The sequence below is a fragment of the Lissotriton helveticus genome, chromosome 4_1, assembly GCF_964261635.1.
Source record: "Lissotriton helveticus chromosome 4_1, aLisHel1.1, whole genome shotgun sequence".
Lineage (NCBI taxonomy): Eukaryota > Metazoa > Chordata > Amphibia > Caudata > Salamandridae > Lissotriton > Lissotriton helveticus.
Window position 1 is genome coordinate 1814925807 of NC_136063.1, and position 16221 is coordinate 1814942027.

Here is a 16221-nt window from a genome sequence, read left to right on the forward strand (position 1 = left end):
CGGAGACCAGTGAGCGGCCCTCATTACGAGGCACAAGCTGCACTGCTGGCTGTCTCTGTGCCTAGTGCCCTACCTGCCTGCTTCTCTGCTGACACACTGCACTGATCAACCGGCACCACTCCAATCTCCACCCGAATTGCACTGGGACTCTTTGCTGCACCACACACACATTGTGGTATTGTCTCCTGTTAACTTCCGCCGGCCTTATTTTAAACACCCCAATCTCGAATGGATTCATGGTAGGGAGCTGGGCCAGGGAGGTGCAAAAGATGGAAGGTATTGGAGGGGGAGACCTCTGCAGCAGCAAGCACTGGCCTCGTGACCCTCTTCGCATCTCTTCCTCGCCTCACCACAACACATACACTTGAGATCCGTTAGTGGAAGGAAATGCTATATTCCTACCATGCCATTCTCCATAGATGTAAGAAATTCTACTTTAAAGTTGGTGCCAAATGGAATTGGTTATGTACTTTACGGCCTTCTGATGAAAGATTGTCTTTTTAAAGTGAAAATCTGAAGTCGATGCCTAAAATGTATTCGATTTATGAAAGTTTACGACTGCTTGAAATGGATCAATTGTTTTTTATTGTTGGAAATAAAGAACAATTATAATCTACAAATTATGTAAATTGTGTTTTCTAATCAGCTGCATGAAATTTCAGGCTTTTAGATTTAAAAGCTAGAGTGTACCACAATAGACTACGTAAAAGAGGAAAAAAGGATGCTCCCCTCCCTAGTTTTATTTATTTAAAATGGAAAAGGTTCTCCCAACTTACATACCTCCTTTTCTGGAAGGCAAAAGAAGGCTGTTCCCATTGGTCAAATCCTTGTGGATTTACCAAACGATTCTCTTCTGAGTTCTTCTACTTGCTAGGAAATGTCCAGCACAACACAGTAAGGTGAGTTTGGATATTGTCAGAATGGGGAGTGTATTTTCAGGACATCCACAAACTCTTTAGACCTGGTTCCTGTCATGGGTAATGTAAAGGAAGATTTTTGTCTTTTGGCAGATTGTCACATCAACAGCGAAGGACAATGTCAATTTGTGATGCTAACCACCATTTATTTCTATATAACACCATTCCACCTGCACACATTCTCTCCCACCTTCTTATAACTTGCTGCATACCATAGGCAAAAGCAGGTACTCCAATTAGGAAAGATTGCACTGAATTAGAGAGGATGTGCATTCCAGTCGAAAATGGAGACGAAAAAATACTCCGGGTTGTGCATCAACAAGGATCGTTTCCTCTTTGGACAATTCTGCATCCTGAGCCCCTATATTCAATACAGTTTCAGGGACACAGACAGTGAGCCAGCCCAGATTCCTCCTGGCCTTAGCTTCGTAACTTTTAAAGATTAATTCTTGTTGTCTATCATTTATCGTTACTTTGCGCAACCAGGTTTTTGACACAGATTTCGAGATTGAGTCCTTGTAATTGGCAAAACTATTTAATACAGCTGCTGTCATGTTGTGTTTTGTTGAGGAGAAAGCTGATCAACTTAAGTAATCCTGACAAAATGTTTGTTTTGGGATTTACAATTTCTTTGGTTTTGCTCTGCACAATTTGAAAGGTTACCTTTCTGCTTTGCTGGCTTTCCTTTGCTTGCTGGATCAGTCTTTATTATGCAAATGAAAAGCTGTGATGCGGTTTCTCAAGGGTTTGACCCATATGCTCTCCCTTCTCTATTTATCATGCCCAAAAGAACGTTAATTTGGTTCTCACTTTTTGATAAATATGACATATGAACCCATGCAGATATGCTTTCAAAGGATGCTTGTTCTCAAACTGATCTTCCTTCATGCTGTTCCAATACGCTGGTGTGTTGGGAAGGGGAGCTTTTATTGCTGTTGCCTACATTCAGCTTGTTGGGAAGCTGCTAGGCCTTTGGCTTCCTTATTCCCACGCTTCATATTTTGCAGACGGTTTGGTCCTCTGGACAAAAGTTTCCTTTCTTCCTCATGTTTATCCCCTTTTATGTTGGGCAGTCGATTACTCTGTCAGTGTTTTCTCTCCTTTGCACTCTTCCAATGAGGAAAAAGAGGATGCGTCTCCTGCAGCCCTACCTGGTTTGGAAATTTACTTTAACATCTTGAGCCTATTGTTTTAAGACTGGTCAGATTCTTTCTCTGCTAAAGATACCAATCTCACCATCATCTGACTTCTTACCCATCTTCCATTCATACGGAAAAACATTGAGAAAGCAGTCTCCACCTAGCTACAAACATACATCTTTTATCAGACTTCTGTTCAGACTTCAGGTAATGCTGCTGCACTTAAACAGTCACCCTCCAAGTCATTTATACCATCTTTAATAAGAGGTATCATCTCCCTGGTCTTGCCTAAGCCTTCTGCCCCCCTTCAGCACAGATCAGCATCTAGCTGTGATCAACACCCTGTAAATATGCATTTTATTGTTAGGCACTATCTTGAAATGGTTTGCACTCTACCTCATCAACCAGCTCAACTCTACTTTTACAAATAGTCCCACAAGATCACAAAGCTTGCCTGTCCCATGCGGAGTATACCAGGACTCATCCAATGCCATCAGCTTTAACTTCTTCATGGAATCCCTTTCACATCTTGTATTGCAGACTGAAACTTCAAGCTCCCACAATGTGTAAAGAATACCCAATTATTTCTAAAAAATATCCTCAACCCACAGAGATTCAAAATCTGCCTCATCTAATCTTGGATGCCAATATACTTTTTAAACCTAAATGCACAAAGAATGAATTTCTAGTTTGCTAATGGCACGAAACAACCTTAGTCATGCCTGGCTCTCCATTTAAGCCTACCAGTCTTCACTTCTCAGCTGATGGACTGTGCAATATCATGCTTGAGACCGACCTCTCATTCACTTAACACATCACCAGGAAGATCAGTATCTTGGAAGAGGCTGCCCTGGATCTTGGTGGTGGCTGACTAATACCACCCTGTCATGTGGCAGGTCATTGCCCCTATCATATCCATAGCTCACAGTAGTAACTCATGCAGTGTCTCTGGACTGGGGTGGGACCTGGCACAGGTGGAGACCGTGGGCCCTTGGTGATTAGTGGAGCAGAGGCACCACATAAAACGACTGGAATTTTGCAACATTTAGTTGGTTCGGAAAGCCCTTCTTCCATCCAGCAACGAGAACCTTGCTGAAGTCTTGATGGACAACACGCACACCATTTAAAACTGCAACAAGCAGAAAGGTCTGAGGTCATAGGTCCTGCACCAGGAAACGTTGGTACTCCTGGAGGTGGCTCGAATTCTAAGGGATCTCTCTGATGGCCATTCATTTGGCGTGCTCCCCAAGTGCTGGCCCAGACAAGCTCGCTCATCATACTTCACCTTGCAGACCATGAATAGCAACTGCATCCAGAGGTGATTCAAGGCATCTTCGTACACTGGGGCATGTCTTGGATACATCTGTATGCTTTCCCATCTTTACTGCTTTTACTCCCAAGTTTTGTAGAAGTTCAGGAGAGACCATAAACAAATCACTCAAATATCCCAAAATTGGACCAGGTGAGTGTAATAATTTGACTTACTGAACCGGCGCATGTACCTTCCAGTAAGTCTACCTCTCCGGAAAGATCTCCTATCTCCTCAGTAGAGCACAGTTCTGAATGTGCTAGACCTCTGTGGATTGAGGTTGAGGACACTGAGTGGGTTGATCTCCCTGCAGAAGTAGGAGGGTTAGCCTTGCAGTTTGACTCCCCTCTACTAAATACATTGTGGGCTGGTGCAGAGCCTGTCATTTTGACAATCTTACGGTCATACTGTCTGATGTTCTTTTTGTTACCAGACAGTGCTTTGTTGTGGGCACTTTGTTGACTCTTTGTGCGATTGCCTGACCAACATTGCTATTCAAATCACCACCTTTGACACAATTCTAAAAAGGTACCACATATATGCTCCCTCATGCTCACTGTATTGTGCCCTAATGGGACCTTAAGTTGGTCCAACCAGCAATGTTTCAAATCACCTGCAAATGTAATAATGTTGGTTTCTACATGGGTACACAGTTTAACATTAAGGTCTTCTGTTTATACTTATAAGCATTTTCATGAATTGGCTCTTTCACAGCAATGTAAACCAATTTTGCTGTGTGGGTACAAACAGATTTTAGAGCTGGTCCTCCCTGCCAGTGGCGTAGCAAGGGTGACTAGGAAAATGTAAACCCTGTTCACCCAGGGGTGGGTAGTTAAAATAAAAAATGCCATAATGTGGGGGTGCCTGTGGCCCTTCACACTCCTGGGCCCAACTGCCATTACGCCTGCTGTACTAATGATGTCTGCACTTCTGGCTCAACACAATGATTTTAACTGCCTTTTAGCCTGACCTTCTGTGGAAAAAGCATGGGCATAATTTATACCTGTTATGAGCACCTGTGGTCTAGACATCTCTTCTTTCATCCTGCCCCATTTCCCCAGAGATGATAAATAGGTGGGCTAGTTTGCTGCCAAGTTTCAAACTCGGGACCTTTAAGGCAATGTTAATCACATCCTCAACAACTAATCAGTTTTAGGGCAGAGTGTTGTCCATCTCCACAGTGACCACACTCAGCGTGTTTTTCTGCTGGGTGCTCCCAGTACCAGGTTTGTAGTCTATCACTGCATTAGTTGATAACTTTTAATTTAGCGAGCCGCTCCCATCTCAGCTCTGTAGTATTCTGCAGGGCACAAAATAGACGATGCTCTCAGAAACGCAGCAGGGAAACATTTTATATGTTAGTATGATCGGTTCAGTCTAGCTACGATCTCCGGTGACGGGGAGGAAATAGTGATGCATTGCTTTTGCCAGATTTTTCTATTTGATATTTTCCGTTAGAGCAAAGTTACGTTCTGCAGATATTTATTTTTCTGCCATTTTTTCACCGAGGTACGGCGGGTTGTAGAGATTGATTTAATTATTGCTGTACATTGTTTTGTGAAAACGTACTGGTTCTTGACCAGGTGAGGATAAAGGTAACCAGAATTCACCGGAAGGTTCATGGGACGAAATTTACAGGTGTTATCCAGTTAAAATCACTCTAATAAAATATTTGATCACAAATATTGATCGCTCTCTGCTTTTACTTGTCTGTGTTGGAGCAACATGTAGTATAATTCCGTGGACGACTGCTAAACTGGCAAAATACGGTCATGAGGGTGAGGAGTAGTGTGGCAAAATTACAAAATCTTGAATAAAGGAGGGGTATGCCTTTATTTGATTTGATACCGTTTTAGCTCATGAGACGTGTACTTTCCAGTCAAGCCTGTTTCACGGTTGTTCTCAAGGCTTTTCCTTGATGCATAGGGAACATTAATGCGTCATGCAAAACAAATCTGTAAATGTTATAGAAGGTGTTATAATAATTATTTAATCAAAACGGATTGCGAGCTTACCATGTAACAAATGTTTCTTTCTATACAGCATACATTAAACCTGCTCTGCCTGAAAAAGATCAGTCAAGTTGGTACTCGGCATCGGAAAGAGAGGAGAGAATTCCTGGAACTTCTTCCAATCCCACGAGACCAGGTATTATTGCCTTAAAAATTTGATTGAATGTCATTGTATGCGTGTGTTTTTATTTTTTATTTTTTATAAACATGCCTTTTGTTTCTTAGCAAGGTGATAATAGAACATAGTCCTAACGTGGTGGTTCTTTTGTCTGTGACTAATGAGTAAGATGTCAACTAATTTTCTGTATTACTTTTAAACACTGACCATCAATGCAAGCAGGCTTATGTGATACGGGATCATGTTAAGTTTCTTTTTGCAGGTGCACCGCCCCACCAGTCCTTTTTTTACTGCCACTCATATTGAATTAGAATCTTTTTGATATTCCTGCATTGCAGAGCTTCCAACCTTATATTTTTTTCTGTTTCGTACAGATGTCTTCTACTTTACATATACCTCCAGTTATTTTTTTTTTTTAAGCACATGCAGCTCATAATGCTGCGCTGCGGCTCCAAAACATCCACATTGTTGCGCATAGTTTGCGGGAGCTAAACCACTCAGATGCTGCAAATCCTTTTTCAGCACTACTCGTCCAAATCCATGATATACCTGTGTTACCATCAAGATTAGATCTCTGAAAAGCTGCTTAAATTGAGGTTGTTTCTTGTAGGAGACTGTAATGTTCTGTTCTCTTCTTCTGTCCTCTCCTCTTTTGTATTTCTTCTGTTTCTATTCCTGTTATATCTATCTCTTCCATGCTGGAATTCACTTGTATTCATTCTCTTCTACTGGTCTTCACTGTGAGCCTGCTCTGCTGTGGGTACGTTATTTAGACTCAATAAAGTCTATTTCATACTAAAGGATACCTGACTTCATCCTTTCCTTCGTTGGTACAGAGACGCTGAAGCAAAGAATATCGGAATGAGCACAGGGTCTTAGTGACTGGGCATAGAACTCCGTTCCTTCAGCTACGTGCAAGACATACAAAACCTCTTTAGTGCTCCTTCTGCATGTGCATCACATATCAGTATGCATGCGAAGTGGGAGAAATACCATTTTTCCTGTTATTTTTTTGCTTTCTTCTTCCCAATCAAGTCAGAATGGATGCATGACATAAGCCAGAGCGGCTGATTGAAATATTGTACAGAGGTCCTGTTGTGTGTTTGGTAAAACGCAGACACAAAGAGTTCACATAAGATGTACCTTCCAGTTTTACATATTTGCAATTTGGGTTCATGTATCTGGAATTGTTTATTAATTTTCATATCGCATTAGGTAGCTGTTCAGAGTAGTTTTAAACCTCTTGGGTGTAACTTACAGCGGTAAACGTACAGTTTTTGTATAAGTTTTTATGGTATTCACAAACTAAAAGTTTAAGTTGACTAATAGTGGTTGTAGAGCTGCAGAGACATCACCCATAAATGAAATAGGCCTGTCCTATCTTTTTATGTGCGTAGTCCTGACCCCCCACTGCGGACTCTCCATAGTAGTAAAAATTAATTGTGTAGTTTGTTATTACCAAGAAACTAGGTAACTTAAACAGAAGGGTATGTCTGCCTTTGTGAATCGGGCCCACTACGTGCTCAGCAAGTCAGATATCCAGATACATTGAGATCCAATGAAGGAAGTCTAAAGTTTTGCAATATCTGAGCATGGATGATGTGCTACGTGATATTTGTGTGCCCAAGCAATGCCATGGGCCATTTCCTTGGAAGATTTTAATTCTATCTGCTGACTCTGAATGTCCACACACAAGACATCAAATGAAGACAAAGGCCTACTTCCGTAGTGCTGCACACAGCTAAAGGCATGCATAAAGGACTTCAAACAGGACGAGCTGTTTACTAACTTATAAATATGATATGAAAATGATAACCATTATTCTAACCGAAGGACGTCAAAGGGAAGCAGAGCAGTTAATGTTTTATTTCAATAGCACGTCTTTTGGTTGACACTTTCAAAATTGAGCTTAAAAGAAAACAACATATTTGTATTCATTGCTAGATTCTTGGACAGTATAAGTCATCCACTCTAGAATTAAACCTTTGTTATAATTATCCAGTGAGGCTTTCATAAATCTTCCAGCCACGACATTTTAAAAACAAATATTTTCGATCAGTTTATTTTATTTGACTTGTGTTTACAAAAGTTCAGTTGAGAACATGTGTCTGTTTCTTTCTATGTGGCAGTAATAGTTGTTTGCCATTTCATTGTTGGATCAAAGTAAAAGTATACAGTCGCTGCATTCACTGTAAGAACAAGATATAGTTCATTTTTATGGTTCTATGACTTACAGATACAAGGCCGATACAATGGAATATAACTTAATTTAGAACACTACTTTTAGACCAATTCTATCACACCAATAAAAGGGTGACCATTGCTAGTATTAAATAGTGAAAGATGGGTTATATTAGATACTTCATCACTCTTTTGCATGTATTTAGAATTATTCTACCTATTATTTACTCAAATTAAGAAAAAGGGTTAAACTCAAAAAAGATTTTTAAAAAGATAGGTATTGCAGTTTTTTAAATTCTGAATGGAGGGGTTTTTCCCCACTGCTACTATATATTTTTTCTTAAGACAGTAGCGCTCTCCTCTCTTGGAGAGTGTAAATGTGACCAGTATCTACGTAATTCCTATTCTTCATAACCTAACGCACTGCTACTTGTCTTTGCACAATATGCTACCTCTAAAGTCACTTCTTATGTTTTTAAAATTTTATTTTATCCCTTAACATACACCTTCAGCAGTAAAATGCATTTTCCTCTTCACGAAAGACAGGGCAATAGCGTCTTACAAATATGCACTGTCTTTGCAATATTACTTCTTTATGATTTCATTGTTTGCACAAAAACGAATGTATACTACAATACATTGCTTTTTAGCCTAAATACAATTCTCATAAATTATTTTTAATTGATATACAGTGCTTTTGATAATCATTTATACATATAGCTACTACCAGAATGATGACCTTTAATAATTGATGGAGTTTATGTAGTATGGATTACTTAATAAAGGAGTTATTATAAACATGCACCTAGGTTTATTGAGTTATGATATAAATCTAAACACACACTACATAGTATAATGGTTGTAAGTATTATCATGCTGTGGCCGTTCTTCCCATGAGGTCTCCCTAGCATAAGGTTTGCACTTCCTATATGGGTCTAAATCATGGCATAATGGAAACATTGCCATCGGGTTGCCCACAACCGGAGTTTTGTTTGCACTAACATGATGGTTAGATTAATTATATGTTACAGGGATTCTTGGCAGACTGGTGTCAAACCCAAGTATAATACTTGTACAGTATTGGTCATATTTTGCTATTTTATAACATTATTACAATCTCAGTACGATTTGCATAACCTATCTCCTTTAAAGTACAAATTCATTTACCCTTTAAGACACTTACGTTTTCAGTTATGGCCCACTACTCTTACACATTGATACATGCATACACTAACTCATCCATCCAACCATTGACTTTGTCACATTTCTTCAATTCACACACACATATCTAGTAAAGCAAAACCAGTTTTACATATTAGATTGTCAGACAGATTAATTTTCCCAGTTCTTGTTAATGCAATGTGTGTTCTAAAAGTTAAAAAGTAGGGGGGGGGAAAGTTGCCTTTATGCAGACACTGCATGCTCATGGATACATAGTTACTTCTGTTGAAAAACTATTCAGGATCCTGCACATGTATGAAAATATCCAAAAGTTAATGGTTTCCCTGATGGAGAACTGCTATTACTGTTATTTGTTTTATACTCTTCATCTTTGCCCTAACTCCGTGTCTCACAATACATGTGAGGAGTAAGGAGTACTGGTGAGGTTATTCACATCCTGTAATTTTGCTTGTCCAATGGCTATTCTTCAGATTGTATTTATTGTACTACGATTGAATATTTATTGAGCATCAGTGTTATTCAGAATAAAAGTACCATGCTACCCAAAGAAAACAAAAGAGCAGAATCACATTCATATAACTCTGCATCTACCAATAAACACCTGGAAGACTTTTCCTTCTTACAACGAAGTTTTGAGATTTGTACACACAGCTCATGCATGTAAAAATGTACCATCCAAGTGGTAGGAATTTTAGCGCAAGTCAGAAATTTAAGGTCAAGGACAGCTAGTTTTCAAGCTTATTTTGCCTACTTAACAAGTAGGCCAAATCCCCTGCAACAGAAACCTTTTGACTGCCAGTTTCCTACACCCTATTTTATTCCAACCGAGCTTGGAAAACCTTTTACTCTTCCCCTTGTCAGAATTTACTATCCAACCTTTTCCAGTGTGTGTACCCAGCGTATCCAACCCTGGAACCAATGTGTCCTGCATACTTCCAGCCCTGTATGTAGAATTGTGGAGAGGTGGGGAAAGTCACAGCCTTGCTAGAATACAAACCCTGGTATAATATGACACCTGGCACGATCAGTGAGACTGTTTTCAAAGCTCTGATATAATAACTCTGTAATAATTTGTCACCTCGCTGCCAGCCACTAAAAGGGGCAAGTTAAAAATGTATTTTGACAGGACAAATAGATGTCTGAAGCATCCCGTCCCCAGGACATGGAGATATTTGAAAAGGCACGGTACCCCTGCTGCTGTTCCTACCACCAAGAAGGTTACGTTCAGAGACTGCTCACTGTGCTACTGTGGGGTGATCCAGTACAATAACCTACCACAAACTCAAGAAAACGGATAATTTCAAAGTATTCAATAACTTAAAAATGCTGGTCGCTAGAAAATGTTATAGCTGGTATCTCCTTGTCTACAACTGTGTCTGTTCCACGAGCTCTGAAGTGGGCACCAGTGCTGTACAGATTGTATTGCGGCATTTGTACAGCGCTTACTACTCCTATGTGGGTGCTGAATGGCGTACCCAAATGGATAACAAGCTATGACTGTAGGTTATCTGGTTATGAGGGTCTTGTTTTTGCTTTGAGGCTATATGGGTAGTGTTGCCTTGTTGTACGGGATGATCACTGAGGTGCGGGTATTATGTTATCGGATGCAGCGCCTATCAGTGTGATGGTTGTGGGTATGTGAGAGATTGACGCGAAAAGTAGAACAGTGAATAAAAATTTTTTAAATCTGAAGAGCAGAATAGCCATATCTGAATATAACTGATTATAATTTGCATTACTTTCATCACAATGCACTCTTGATAATTTAATATCCAATTTAATTCCTCCAGATTACCATTGGTAGTGTCCTGCAATCACTAATAGCCGGATTATAATGTATAGGTCACATTTACCGCAATTCTGTGCCTTGACACCAAGTTTCCAGCCACCATAGAGCATCAGTTTAATAGGGGCCAGAATCCATATATTTTTGGGGTTCATATGTCCATATTGTCAGTGGGATGTCACATTTATCAATTTCTCATTGTGGGTGCTAACCCCACAGCAAATTTATCAGTTATGCATGGTCTTTATGAGCTGTTTTAAACCACTTGAATCAATTGGTTTGTCTTTTCACATGCAGGGTTTGTAGGGTTTGAAGATCATTTTAGCAGCATGAACATGGAAACTAAAAGAAACTTAAAAAATCAGCAGATTGGCTTTCACAGAGAACCACCACCACCACCACCACCTCCTCCACCTGTACCGCGCCCGTAAGTAAAGCTTCTCATAACAACTTGCTAGAATTGCTCCTTACTTAATGTTTCCATCTGTGGTCACTATTCTTTTCCCCCCCAAGGTTAACCAGAGAACGAGAACAGCCAACAGGCACAATGAAGAAGCTTTTTGTACCCACCACTCAGTCTGGGCAGAGAGAGGGTTTAATCAAACACGTCATGGCAAAGAGAGAAAGTGAATATGTCAATATTCACGGTTATAGGTGAGCAATAGAATTTTTCCCTTTACTTGATTTAATTTTTACTGAATTATCGTTTTGTTGCTTAGTGCAATGTCTGTCCATGCAGATGAGTTAGATTTATCTATTGGGGATACCTGTAATAAATTCTTGCCTGAAATTTTGTAATGTAGTTCTGCTGTAGTAAGATATGGGCTAATATCGTACACCTCTAGGTAGAGGGCCCATTGTGTTTCATACTTCATCTGTAGTAGAGTAGTTCTATGGCTAAAGTTTGCCACGTCATATGATCCATATTTGGCCTGCTTTAATCATAAATCAAACAAAGCAAAGGCTATCTTCTGTATGGGTATTTTATGTCAACATTTTACCTCTGTAAACTAGTTAGGGTTGTCAGGACTACCTCCACAGGGTAAACAGCCTTTACAACAAGGTTTTTACCTCGTCGTGCCTTTACCACACATTTTTAAGCACGCATAGTTTTGCCGCAAATATGCATTTACAAGGCATGCCAATACCACACATTTAAGGTGATTTATTTAAGGTAAATACATTGTTTTTAAATCTAAAAACAATATGTGGTATTGGCATACGTTTTAAATGTATATTTGCAGTAAAAACATGCGTTTTGAAAAAGGTGTGGCAAAGGCATGTGAAGTATTTACCTGCATTGTATCATCGTACAACCCCTCCACAGTGTACCTTGTTTTGGCACGCTATATAGAGCCACCTTTCTACAATCTGGATCTATTGTTTATCCACCTTCTAGATGAGTTTGTTATTACAGCGCAACAAGTTTTGCAGTTAGCGTCTTACTTATCCACGTCAACATCCCAGGTAATGTAACTATCTTTCACCAAGAAGGAAGTCTTCTGTTACTTAGTAGACAACTCCAACATCAAATTGGCAGACTCCTCTGTCTACACATGCTGCCAGATGGACCTCTTTTCTGGTCTCTTGACAGGCGCTTCACCTAGTGGTTAGCTTGACCCAGGTGCTGAGATCTCTAATGTCTCAGATCTTTGTCAATGGAACAGCAGCTTCAAAGTCAGTGGACCTTTAAATGCACACATATTTGTTTGTAGAAACCTGATTTAGCTAACCCTTGAGTTGGGTTGTGTGAAATATTTAAAGATTTGATGAACTGCCCTAGAACCTGTGCCTTCTGTCAGTGACACTCTGGTGCCTCCCCATCTCTCCCTCCCCCAAACGGTTGAGTATACTAGAGATCGTACAGTCTAAGAATCCTATTCCCATCAAAATAATTCTTTATTTTATTTATCTGATAGAGACTTCTATCTGAAGATTCCTCACCTTTGAATTTCCCAGACATCAGGCTGGAACTGGAAACTTTTGCTGAGCAATAATGCCTTATGCACGCACCATCTTTTGGCTCCATTCAACTCCGCTTGATGTCTGCCTCGGTAGCGTTGATTTCGACGTTGCGGTGCCTATTTAGACGCCACACAGGTGTGCAGAAGTGGGTTCTTTTCGTGTCAGTTAAGTGCCGATCAGGGAAGAGCTACCCCTCCTTTGCTTTTTGACACATTCAGACTTTTTTCTATCTTCGTGTTCAGGGATGTCTTCGAGGAATACTGGGTTCAAGCTGTGCGATGCCTGCCACTGCATGATGTCAGTTACCGACCGCCACCTCGTCGGTCTGTGGTGTCTCGAGTATGACCACGATTCAAAGTCCTGCTCTGACTGTTGGGCGATGGATCCAAAGGCCTTGCGGGAGCGGTCTACGAAGCTCCTTGCAGCCCGGCAGTATGCACCGTCCGCTCCCGGGGCCCAACATCCTCCTCGTCCCACTTGAGGTATTCTGGACACTTGGGGAAGAGGCAGAAGAAGTCGTCCAAGCAGACTTCATCTTTACCTCAGCTGTCGTCCGTCGACAAAAGAGGTAAGGAGCACTGACGATCTAGGCACGGTCCTGCAGAGCCGGAGCCAGGGTCGACTTTGCGCCTCCCTCACTTTTCCAGAGCCGGAGCGACCCACGCTCATATTAAAGAATTTTACGAGGCATGCACCACATATTTGAGTGGGCTTACCGCTCTGGTGAGCCGTTGGGCCCAGTGGGGTCTGAAGGGGAACCATCGGGTTCAGCAATGTTTGCTCCGGCCACAGCACCATGGTGCCTCAAGGATCCGATCCCGAAACAGTGTCGACGCCAGTCGTGCCATCGCGACCTACGGTGTCTGACCCGAAGTCTGTGCCTGTAGCGCCAGCCCCATCCTTATCCCTGACACAGTCGGAACGGCGTCGAGAAACACCAATGCCGGTGCAGATTGAACCCAGGTGTTTTGTTGTCGCATGAACACTTTGAGGATGTGTTAGGCTCGGGAGATAAATGGGAGGGATCTATCGACCCTGTGTAACACCAGGATGACTCTGAAGAACAGTTGGGCTGGTATGGGGAACTTGGGGAAGCCAGTGGATTGGACACTTCTCCAGATACTGGCATGCTCTCTCTTCCAATTGTGGATACGGAGAAGGGGGCATCCTATGCATGGTGGAGGTCCTCGTACTAGAGCTGCCTTCTGTGCAGATCAGGACTAATCTCCAAAGAGTTTCAACCCGGGGCTTCCACCTTCAAACCCCTTTTGCTCTTTAATGAAACATTAATTGATATCCTTCTAGGCACATGGTCCAAACCTAGCACAGATGCTCCTGTGAAAAGGACAATTGCACGCCGTGATCGCCCAGCTCCGGGCGACCCAAAGTTTCTCAGCCATCACCCCACCCCGAAAGTTTGGAGGTGCAGGCTTCCACATGCCAGGGCGTGTTCCCTTCCACCCCTCTGGATAGGGAATCCAAGAGGTTGAGTTCTTTTGGTAAGAAGATGGTTTCTTCTGCCAGCCTGGTATTGTGGTCTGTGAATACTGCATATCTATTGGGCCGTTTTCTCACTCCCTTTGGGAGACTGTTGCTCAAGTGCTGCCATAAGTTCTGAAGGGGGCCCTAGCTGTGCTCTCTCAAGCAGTTAGGGACAGAAGAGAGGAAGCAAAATTCACCATAAGGTATGCCCATGATACAACTGATTCCCTGGGCTGATCAATTTCCACTACAGTGGCCTTGAGGTGCCATACCTGGCTTAGGACAACTGGCTTCTCGGGTGATGTCCAAGCAAATTTTAAGGACATGTGTTTTGATGGAACCCGTCTGTAGGAGGCTGGCTTGGTACATGGTGCACACTTATTTAAGTGAAGCACTCTGCACTAATCCAGACAACCCTTATGGTGATTTTAGTGGCCTTAGACAACCAAAGAAAGCTCTCTAAATGGTAGCTCTGGGGAGCAGCCTTCAGGCTTAGTCAAGGAGTGTAACGCAACTTGTTTCACCAGTAGTAATCATATAATGTAGCATAAGGGAAAAAGAACCACACAGTGTAGTTATAAAAATATGTATTTAATATAAACACTCACTAACACATTGCAATATCGCCTTCCCGTAGATATAATCACAATACAATCAATACTTCAACAAAAGAACAGGTAAGTAGCACAAATACACAGTGTTTTCCAGGGGGAGACCAAACCATATACTAATAAAGTGGAATGCAAACCATGACCGAAGTCGAAACAGGACCCAGAAGACTTCAAAGAGCCGGGGACCCATGGACCCACCAAAGGTAAGTACTCAGGAATCCAACGGAGGCCGTGTGCAGAGTGGTAACACGGCCTCATGCTCATAACAAGTCAATGGGGAAGTCGTGGTTCCAGTTTTCAAGAAGGACTCTTCCCAGCGGCCCCTGAAGAAACCCCATGGAAGATGGTGAGTCACCCCACCCATGGATACCCCAGGAACCAGGATACCTACACTAGGAATCCGTGTGCATAGGTGTGAAAGGACATTGCAAACTGCTGTAGATACAGTGGAGGACTTAAGTGAAGTTGCAGCTGGCGAAGACGGTGACGGAATCCAGTGGAATACAAGGGATTTTTGACGAGGAGTACCTGCAAGCAGAGGGGACAGAGTCTATGCCACTCTGGAATGACCAGGCGGCACGGAAGACCAATGACCACCAATTATGGAAAATGCATGAGAATTGGCAGTGTCAGAAGTCAGGAGCCAGGGGGTCGGTTTCCGGCGGGAGCACCAACAAACCTTGCCAGCTGCAACAGACCTGGAAAGCGAAGAAGGTGTAGTGTTGGGACCAGCAAGGTACCAGGGACTCACCAAGTGCAGAAGAGTCCGAACAAGCCCTGAGCAAGCAGGGGAGGCCACTCCAGCCAAAGGTGACCCTCAAGAGGACCCATAGGCCAAAGGCACAGGAGTTGCAAGAGGACCTCCAGCAGCCCACTAAGAATGCTAGCTGACGGAGATCTTGGTAACAAGAGAATGCTGGCGGCTTGAGTACGAAGATCTCTGGAGAGGAGTCAACAAGCCTTGGCAACAGCAAGTGAACGTGGTGCACAGGGGTACTGTTCCAGGGGTTCCGACGAGGGATACTGACTTCTAACTTGCTGATGAGACAGTGCAGGCCTCTCTGGGGTTGCAGAAACATCACCTGAGTCGCTGAGGCCTTTCGCAGTGCGTGGGATGTCAGGAGCAGCAGACCAGTCAGCTTGTTTGCAGTACCTGCAGATGCAGGTAAGTGACTCCTTTACTCCAAGGGAGATTCCTTTGGATGTCCACAGGCCTGAAGAAGATTCTTTATGGAGCACAGGCACAGACGACGCAGAAGAGTGGCAGGACGACGAGACCAGGACCAGCAGGGTTCTTCCCAGATGCAGTCTTGGTTCCCAAAGCGAAGTCCAACGATGTCCAAAGTGTCCAGACGGTTGAAAATGAAGTGGTTTCGGATCTGACTGTTGTCCCAAGCCTTTAAGTACCTTAAGCAAAGGGTTGGGACAATTCAGGGATCCCTCCCAGAGGAGGGGCTGGACAGAGGGGAGGATTGTCCCATGTCCTTTGTCCAGTTTCGTGCCAGAGCGGTAGCCAATA

The 16221-nt window shown here is 42.4% G+C and overlaps 1 protein-coding gene across 5 annotated transcripts in view; it reads left to right on the plus strand.

The window, feature by feature from the left end:
• Nucleotides 1–16221, plus strand: part of OCRL (OCRL inositol polyphosphate-5-phosphatase) — a 475965-nt gene that overhangs the window by 114054 nt on the left and 345690 nt on the right. For 3 of the 5 annotated variants that reach the window (XR_013610641.1, XM_078688434.1, XM_078688432.1), the window contains exons 6-8: nt 5409–5513; nt 10942–11071; nt 11158–11298. Coding sequence is in view for 4 of the 5 variants with exons in the window: in XM_078688434.1 (XP_078544560.1) it covers nt 5409–5513; nt 10942–11071; nt 11158–11298 (376 nt within the window). In the remaining variant the exon portion in view is untranslated. The remainder of the gene's footprint in view (nt 1–5408; nt 5514–10941; nt 11072–11157; nt 11299–16221) is intronic. The other 2 variants (XM_078688437.1, XM_078688433.1) reach the window with 1 other exon arrangement.